Genomic DNA, 9,077 nt, shown 5'->3' with positions numbered 1-9,077 from the left:
GTGGCTGGAGAGCAGCCAGGCAGAGAGGGCCCTGGGGGTGCTGGTTGATGGTAGGCTTAACATGAGCCTGCAGTGTGCCCAGGCAGCCAAGAGGGCCAATGGCATCCTGGCCTGCATCAGGAACAGTGTGGCCAGCAGGAGCAGGGAGGTCATTCTGCCCCTGTACACTGCACTGGTTAGGCCACACCTCGAGTACTGTGTCCAGTTCTGGGCCCCTCAGTTTAGGAAGGAGGTTGACTTGCTGGAACGAGTCCAGAGAAGAGCAACAAAGTTGGTGAGGGGTTTGGAACACAGCCCTGTGAGGAGAGGCTGAGGGAGCTGGGATTGCTCAGCCTGGAGAAGAGGAGACTCAGGGGTGACCTTATCACTCTCTACAACTACCTGAAGGGAGGTTGTAGACAGGCTGATGATGGTCTCTTCTCCCAGGCACCCAGTACCAGAACAAGAGGACACAGTCTCAAGCTGCGCCAGGGGAGGTTCAGGTTGGATGTTAGGAAGAAGTTCTATACAGAAAGAGTGATTGCCCATTGGAATGGGCTGCCTGGGGAGGTGGTGGAGTCGCCGTCATTGAAGGTGTTCAGAAGGAGACTTGACGGGGTGCTTGGTGCCATGGGTTAGCTGTTTGGGTGGGTTGGATTGGTTGATGGGTTGGACACAATGATCTTGAAGGTCTCTTCCAACCTGGTTTGGTTTATTCTAATAAAGGTTTATTCTAATAAAGTCCCAAGCACAGCACACTGAGGGGCTCAAAGCTTGGAGAGGCAGGGCCCAGCACCATGGCACTCCCCAGGACCATGTGTCTGCCTGGTGGGGATGGGGACTCTTCCCAGAGTCATCTCCAAGCACTCACCCCACACAGCCTCTGGAGGAAGCCCCAGGAGGGGTGAGGAGGTCTGGAGCACAGCAGCAGTTGGGTCACCAGGCAGGACCATGCCCACCTGTGCCCCAGGGGTGCACAAGGGGCCCTGGGGAAGGGCAGCACAACACAGAAGTCATCCAAGGTGGTGGCTGACAGGCAGGGTTGAGGGGTTCAGCAGCTTGAGCAATTCAGAGGAGAGCCCAGAAGAGCTTGGGACAGCAGCAGACATTTGGCACTCCCCAGGCAGCAGCTTCCACCAGCACCACCACTGGAGAAGGCAGCAAGGGCAGAGCTGCTCAAGACCTCTGCCTGCAAGGAGAAGAAAGGTCTCCATCTAAACCATCCCCTCCACACAGCTCCTCCACCTGCCACTCACCCAGACACCTGCTGAGTCCTCAGACAGCTGCAGGAGTGCTGAGGAGCTCTGGCCTTGTCCTCTGCTCCCCATTTCAGGAGCTCCCTTGGTCAGTTTATCCCTGGGAGGAGTGTTCTGGGGGGGGGGGGCTGCACAAGACAACCAAGAGCTCTCTTGCTTTCAGCTGGCTGGGGTGGGGTTTTCCATCCTCAGGACATCACCTCACAGCCCCAGACAGCTCCTCCAGAGCACAGCTGTGGCTCAGCTGAAGCCTCAGAGTCTTGTCCCCATCCCTGCCAGAAGCTTCAGAAAGTGGCCCAGAGTCTTTTGTGGTCACAGGGAGTGAGCAAGCTCCAAGCAGATTTCCCTCACTTCCCAGAACCCTTTGGAGAATTCAAAACCAACTCATCCATTAAGGCTTCAGAGATGGCTCTGAACATCAGCTGCCCCTGCTCCAGCCCAGAGGCTGCTGCAGCCTGGTTTGTGCCAGTCTGGAACAATTACTGGAAACCAGACTCTGGCTTCATCTGAGTCACAGATGTGCTCTGGAGAAGCTGAGTGTCTGGGCTTGTTCAGCCTGGAGAAGAGAAGGCTCCAGGGAGAGCTTGTGGTGGCCTTGCAGGAATTCAAGGGGACCTACAGGAAAGCTGGGGACAGACTTCTGAGCAGGGCCTGTGGGGACAGGAGGAGGGCTGATGGTCTGAGCCCAAAGAAGGAGATTCAGGCTGGAGAGGAGGGAGAAATGTTTGACACTGAGGGTGGTGAGAGCCTGGCTCAGGATGCCCAGAGAGGTGGGAGATGCTCCATCCCTGGCACCACTGCAGGTCAGGTTGGTTGTGGCTCTGAGCAACCTGCTCTAGTTGCAGATGTCCCTGCTGGCTGCAGGGGGTTCAGATGGATGCCCTTTAAAGGTCTCTTTCCACCCAAAGCAGTGTGGGATTGTAGAACTTTCAGGGCAGGATCATGGTGCTAAGTTGCCTTGGGTCACTGAGAAGCTTCCCCCCAGCCCCTGTTCCTCACAAGGGGTCTGAGGTGACTGTGAGACCTGGAGGGTGTCCTTGTCAGCTTCCTGGGTCCTGCTTTCCATACATTCATAGAATGCCAGAATGTTTGGGGTTAGAAGGGACCTCAAAGATCTCCAAGTTCCAACCCCTCTTCCCCCACCCCCATGGGCAGGGACACCTTCTGCTAGAGCAGGTTACTTAAGGCCTCATGGTTCCATAATGGTAGCCACCAGCAGGAGAGTGAAGAGCACAGCCTCTGACACCAGCTCAGTATGTGACCAGGAGACCTGCAGCTTGACTTCAGGATGGCCACCCTGGAACCAGCAGTACCTCCACATGCCCTGTCCCCTCCTGCTCCCTGCTTCTCCTCCAGCTCTCCAGGAGCCTGCATGTCCTGGGGTGGGTAGGAAGAGCAACTCCTGTGATGGAAAGGGGAGCTGCTGCCCCTGGAAAGCCCCAGGGCACCACATGGGGAGGTTGAGAAGTGGTTTGCTGGAGACAGCCCTGCTGCCTGCAGGGGGTTGGAGTGGATGAGCTCTGAAGGTTCCCTTCTCACCCAAAGCAGTGTGGGCTTCAGTGAAACACTGGTTTGTACCTGTGGCTGGAGGAGCAGAGCCACCTCCAGCAGAAGAGCATCTCCCCTACAGGCGCTGGCGACCTCTGCTCCTGCACCACACGAAGACACCTGCCAACACACCAACATCCCCACTGAGCACCAGGGAGGGGGTGCTGAGGCACAGCATGGCAAGCCTTGCCTGGCACACCTCCAGCTGGGGGCACACCTCCAGCTTCAGGGTGGCTATTGGTGCACAAACCCCCATCCTGCCCAGCCCCACTGCGTCCCACAGGTCCTGGTGGTCCCAACCCAGCTGCTGGTCAGCTCTGGCCGGGTGGGAGCGATACAAGGGGAGAGCCAAGGGGGTGAGGAGGGCAGGAGCACACCCATGAGCTTCTCCAGCACCTGCCCAGTGCCTGGAGGCTCTTCACTGGAAAAACCTGAACCCTTTGTGCAATACCTAAACACCCAGGAGAGCCTCCCACTTCTGTTTTCAACCACCAGCTCCTCTTCTCAGGGCCAGACTTGGGCTTTTCTGGGGTGGCTTGTTTTTTCCCCACCCTCTCAGTTTCCAGCTGGCAGCCTGAGACTTAAAGTCCTCACTCTGCCAGGGGATGAGCTGGAGAAGATGCTCTGCAGCTCCCAACAAAGAAAGAAAGGAGAAGAATCACAGAATCACTAAGGTTGGCAAAGACCTCCAAGATCACTGAGCCCAACCATCAACCCAACACCACCCTGGCTACTAAGCCGTGTCCCAAAGTGCCATGGCCACACAGTTCCTCAACACCTCCAGGGACTCCACCACCTCCCTGGACAACATATTCCAGTGCCTGACCACTCTTGCAGGAAAGAAGAAGCAAAACCATGGAGGGGAGAAAGCTTCTTGAGCTTTCTGTGGGCAGCAGACTGCAGCAGAGCTGGGGGGAGGGTCAGAACTCTTCCCCTAGAAGGGCTGTGGGACACCCTCCAGTATCCATGGGATTTTGGGGTCTGGTTGACCCAGGTGGAAAGGAAGGGGAAGAAGGATGGGGAAGAAGGGGGGGAAGACGGGAGGGGGAAGACGGGAGGGGGAAGAAGGGAGGGGGAAGAAGGGATGGGGAAGAAGAGGGGGAAGAAGGGATGGGGAAGAAGAGGGGGAAGAAGGGATGGGGAAGAAGGGATGGGGAAGAAGGGATGGGGAAGAAGAGGGGGAAGAAGGGATGGGGAAGAAGGGATGGGGAAGAAGGGATGGGGAAGAAGGGATGGGGAAGAAGAGGAGGGGAGAAGGGGGAGAAGGGGGAAAAGGGAGAAGGAAGAAGGGGGAAGGGGAGAAGGGGGAAGGGGAGAAGGGGAGAAGGGGAGAAGGGGAGAAGGGGAGAAGGGGGAGAAGGGGGAAAAGGGAGAAGGAAGAAGGGGGAAGGGGAGAAGGGGGAAGGGGAGAAGGGGAGAAGGGGAGAAGGGGAGAAGGGGAGAAGGGGAGAAGGGGAGAAGGGGAGAAAAGGGGAGAAAGGGGGAGGAAAGGGGGAGGAAAGGGGGAGAAAGGGGGGGAAGAGGGGAAAAGGGGGGTAAGAGAGGGTAAGGGGGGAAGGGACAAGGAAGAAGGGGGGGGAGAAAAGGAAGGGGAGGTACCAAGACACCATCACACCATCATTTTCTGGGACAGGGGACAGCCTGCTTGCACCGACAGCGGTGACAAAGCCCCAGGCCCGGCCCGTTGGGATGAGGGCTTGGAAATGCAGGGCCCATCGAGGCTGTGCCACATCAGCCCAGCCTAGGTCCTCTCAGCCCACCCTTCCTCACAGCCTGGACCCACCAGAGCACCCCAGGAGGAGGCAAGGCTCACCACTCACCCGCCAGCGAGCCGACGAGCACGCAGGCCAGGATTACAGGCAGCACCACGTTTGGGGAATCTGCAGAGGAGAAGACCCTGCAGCCAGCCCACATTCAACCCCCTTCCCACAGCCTCCAAGCAAAAACCTCCTGCCAGCAAGGACAGGGAGGCAACAGGATGAGGGGTTTGGGGGCACCAGGCAAGAGGATGTGAGGGTTTGGGGGCATCAGGCAAGAGGATGAGGGGTTGGGGATACCAGGCAAAAGGATGAGGGGATTTGGGATATCAGGCAAGAGGATGAGGGGTTTGGGACATCAGACAAGAGGATGAGGGGCTTTGGGGGCACCAGGCAAAAGGATGTGGGGCTTTGGGGGCACCAGGCAAGAGGATGTGAGGGTTTGGGGACACCAGGCAAAAGGATGTGGGGCTTTGGGGACATCAGGCAAGAGGATGTGGTGTTTGGGGGCACCAGGCAAGAGGATGAGGGGATTGGAGACATCAGACAAGAGGATGTGGGGTTTGGGGGCATCAGGCAAGAGGAAGAGAGGCTTGGGGGCACCAGGCAAGAGGCTGAGGGGCTTTGGGGGCTGTTTCTCCTGGACATCAGGAAGAATCTCCACTTACTCTGGACATGGAGCAGGAAGGAGGCCTCATTCTGGCTGACCTCGTTGCGGACCACGCAGGTGTAGTAGCCGCTGTCGTTCATGGAGGCTTTGAGGATGCACAAGGTGCTGTGGTCCACAAACTGGATGTGGTCGCTGCCCAGCAGCAGCTCCCCATTTTTCTTCCACCAGTAGGAGTCCACCTGCCCCTCCAGCACGTGGCAAACCAGCTTGGTGTTGCCCCCAGCCTTCACGGAGACGTTGCCCAGGATCTCCGGCTCGGGCAGCGGTTCTGGGAGAGACGGAGCCGGCGTCAGCCTGCAGACCCACGGCTCCCCCCGCTGCCACACCTGGCTTGGGCACCTCATCACTCACCCAGCACATGGAGCTGGAACCAGTCAGTGGTCTCCAAGCTGGACCTGAACCTGTAGAGGCCCTCATCACCCTTCTGCAGCACCAGCTGCAGCGAGCAGTCCGTCTCGTTGAAGCTGGTGCGGTTCTCGTAGGGCTGAGAGGTGTTGGTGGGGCCATCCAGGGTGTAGCTGAGGATGACTCCTTCCCAGAGGCCAGACTGGTATTCCCAGAAAACAATCTGACTGGTGTTCAGTGGTGGTACTGTCAGGAGCACCTTGCAGCCCACGGCTGAGACGAGGCTGTTGGTTGCTGGCCTGAGATCGGCGGAGTAGCAGGGGGAGAGGGTGCGAGCTGAGGAGGAAGGAGCTGGTTCCACAGGGATGCTCAGCTTCAGCCTGATCTGCCTGCAGAGCCCTCCTTGAGCACAGGCTAACCCACCCTGTGCACATGGACCCCTCCCTGGGTGCAGAAACCCCACCCTGGCCCGGAGGAAACCCTCCCTGGCTGCAGGAAACCCTCCTTAGGTGCACGTAAGCTGTCGTGAACTCCTCCTTGGGGGCAGGAAACCCTCCCTGGGCTGCAGAAAACACCTCCCTGGGTGTCAGGAAACTCTCCTTGGGCACATGAAACCCTCCCTGGGAGCAGCAACTCCCTAAGAAACCCTGTTTGGGAGCAGGAATTCTCTATGAAACCCTCCTCGGGTGTCGTGAAACCCTCTTCGGGCACATGAAACCCTCCCCGGGAGGAGGAACCTTCCACAAAGCCCTCTCTGGCAGCAGGAACCCTCCATGAAACTCTCCCTGGGCACACGATCCCTTTTGGGGACCTCCTTCCCTCCCTCCCATTCTACCGGGGGTACCAATTGGGGGGGGGGGGGGGTGATGGAGCCAGAGGAGCTCTTTCCCGCGGGATCGCTGCCAGGGAACTGCTCTAAGAGCCGGGGAAACCCTCACCCCCCCACCCCCCCTTCCCGATCCTCCCGGAAAAGGTTTTATCCTGGGAAAGGAAGGTGCCCAATTTTGGGAATCGCTTTAGCTCCTAATCCGAAGGAACCAGGACAAAAAAAAATCCCCCCAATGCCAGGGAATGGCTCTGGCTGCGACCCCCAAAATCACCGAATCCCTTCCCCCCCCCCCGCCCCCTGCGGAGCGGGACCACGCAGGACACCCAGACAGGAGGGGTCCCGGATCTTCCCCCGCCTCCGCCCGGCCGTCCCCGCCAAGTTCAGACTTGCCTGTGACCCCCAGGCCGGCTGCCGAGCTGCAGGGGCTGCCGAAGAGGAGGAGGAGGAGGAGGAAGAGCAACATCTGCAGGGCTCCGCCGCCGAGCACCGGGATGGGGCGGGAGCGAGGAACGGGAGCGGGAGCCGCCCCCCCACACCCACCCACCCGAGGCTCTTGTCGCTGTCGCTCAAGGGGTGACCTTGGTGTCCCCGGGCTGAGAACGGCCCCGGCTCGGAGCGGGGAGGCGCGGGAGGGACGGGGCTTGGCGGGTTGGGCTGCTGAGCCCCGGGGCGGCACCGCTTCCTCCTGCTCCTCCTCACCTCCCCTCCCTTAGCCTCTCCTCTCACTCTCACTCCCTCTTTCCCTCCTTCTCTCCTCTTCGTCCTTTTCTCCTCCTCCTCCTCCTCTTTCTTTCCTCTTCCTCCTCTCCTCCTCCTTTCCTTCTCCTCTTCGTCCTCTCTTCCTCCCCCTCCTCTCCTTCTTCTTCCTCCTCTCCTCCTCCCCCTCCTCTCCTTCTTCTTCCTCCTCTCCTCCTCCCCCTCCTCTCCTTCTTCTTCCTCCTCTCCTCCTCCCCCTCCTCTCTTTCTTCTTCCTCCTCTCCTCCTCCCCCTCCTCTCCTTCTTCTTCCTCTTCTCCTCCTCCCCCCTCCTCTCCTTCTTCTTCCTCTTCTCCTCCTCCCCCTCCTCTCCTTCTTCTTCCTCCTCTCCTTCTTCGTCCTCCTCTCCTTCTTCGTCCTCCTCTCCTCCTCCTAGCCCTCTCCCCTTCCTCTTCCTCCTAGTCCTGTCCTCTTCCTCCTCTCCTTCTTCTTCCTCCTCCTCTTCCCCTCCCTCTCCCTCTCCTCTCATGGTTTAACCCCAGCTGGCAACTCAGCCCCATACAGCCATCCACTCACTCCCCTTCTCCCTGGGGGGATGGAGAGAACTGGGGGGGGGAAATAGTAAAACTCATGGGTTGCAAGAAGAAGAGATCAATAACTAAACAAAACAGATGACAAAACAGCCAAATTAGTGATAATAATCAATAATTATTGTTAATAATAATGAAGAAAAGGATTTTACCAAGGAGAGAGAACTGTAGCCCAAGGGAGAAGCCCCAAGTGATCCCCAGTGTAGCTGTTCACCCCTCCTCTGACCAATGTCCCACCAAGTGATCAGCCTTTCTCAGCCACCTCTGCCCAGTTTACACACTGGGAATGATATCCTGGGGGATGGAACATCCCTTTGAGCAGTTCAGCTCAGCTCTCCTGGCCCTGCTCCCATCCAGCTCCTTATGCAGAAGCTGGGAAGTCCTCAGCTCCTGAGCAACAGCCACCAATGCATGATCACTGTTTGTCCCACCCTGGATCCAAACCACAGCAGCAAACCAGCTATGAGCAAGAGACTTGGCTCCAGCCCAGCCCAAACCAGCACACCTCCTCCTTCTCCTCTTCTCTTCCCCATTCTAGGGTGGCCAAACTCAAGGAAGACCCCAAAGGCAAAGCCATCTGCTGCCCCACATGAGCTTGTTCCACTTGCCATGGTGCAACCACCCCCATTCCAGGTCAGGAAGGACCCCTGGGGTGATACCAGCATATTCCTGTCCCTGTGGGTCCATGGCAGGGCCATGTGTGCAGGGGAAGGAGCCCATGACAGCAGCAAAGGAGGGATGGGTATGAGGAAACCAACCCTGGAGATAGATGGATACACAGAGAGCTTAATCCACGCCAAACTGGTTTGAGAACCCCCACTGCAGGAGGACTTCCTGCCAAAGGCAGGTTCAGACACCACCTCAACAACTAATCCCAGCCCCAAGCACCTCCAGAAACACAATGAGCTCCACACCCAGCCACGGCTGGGTCCCCTTGGTCCCCTCCCAATGCCTTGGGGAGTGTGTGTGGAGATGCTGATGTTTAAGGGACCTTCCACTGTGACCCCAGATGCTAGCCTGGGCCTGGGTGTGCTGCTCCAGGTGGACACACAGGAGTGAGTTTGTGTGTCTCTCACCACTGCAGGGGCTGGGGATGTGCTGGTGGAGCCTGGGGGACACCTGAGTGATGTAGATGACCAAAGGAAGAGCTCCAGGAAGATGTCAAGACACAGGAGGAGAAAGGTGAGGAGAAATGCGGCCACTGGTGTGTGCACAGCCCACAGCATGGCCCCACTAGAGGGAGCGAGAAGATCGGGTGTCAGAGACGACAAGAGCGGAAGACAAGCCCAGCCCAGAGGAGCTGCGGGCAGAGGCTGGCCCTTCACCCCCCCACCGTGCACCAAAACAAAGGCTGCAGAACAAAGCAGCTCTACCACTTCCCCATCCCGGACCGAGGTGCCACCGGCTC

General features: G+C 58.4%; 1 protein-coding gene across 1 annotated transcript; it reads right to left on the bottom strand.

The window, feature by feature from the left end:
• Window positions 1-342: 342 nt before the first annotated feature.
• Window positions 343-7,083, bottom strand: LOC137447914 (HEPACAM family member 2-like). The gene is made up of 6 exons (XM_068151906.1): window positions 6,775-7,083; window positions 5,562-5,891; window positions 5,209-5,478; window positions 4,604-4,663; window positions 2,814-2,903; window positions 343-1,168 (listed from the first exon to the last, which is right to left on the bottom strand). The coding sequence occupies exons 1-5, from the start codon at window positions 6,845-6,847 to the stop codon at window positions 2,860-2,862; spliced, it is 777 nt and encodes a 258-aa protein (XP_068008007.1). The 5' UTR covers window positions 6,848-7,083; the 3' UTR covers window positions 343-1,168; window positions 2,814-2,859.
• Between the last annotated feature and the right edge of the window lie 1,994 nt (window positions 7,084-9,077).

The sequence above is a fragment of the Melanerpes formicivorus genome, unplaced genomic scaffold, assembly GCF_026170545.1.
Source record: "Melanerpes formicivorus ecotype bairdi unplaced genomic scaffold, bMelFor1.0.p_v2 SCAF_22, whole genome shotgun sequence".
NCBI classification, from domain to species: domain Eukaryota; kingdom Metazoa; phylum Chordata; class Aves; order Piciformes; family Picidae; genus Melanerpes; species Melanerpes formicivorus.
This window is presented reverse-complemented; position numbering and strand designations above follow the sequence as displayed.

Bases quoted from the DNA above. Each gene is read 5' to 3' on its own strand.
- LOC137447914 (XM_068151906.1), bottom strand. From the start codon at position 6,847: ATGTTGCTCTTCCTCCTCCTCCTCCTCCTCTTCGGCAGCCCCTGCAGC. The intron at 5,479-5,561 runs GTGAGTGATGAG...CGTCTCTCCCAG, and splicing joins GTTCCAGCTCCATGTGCTGG to AACCGCTGCCCGAGCCGGAG. The intron at 4,664-5,208 runs GTAAGTGGAGAT...TCTCCTCTGCAG, and splicing joins CTTCCTGCTCCATGTCCAGA to ATTCCCCAAACGTGGTGCTG.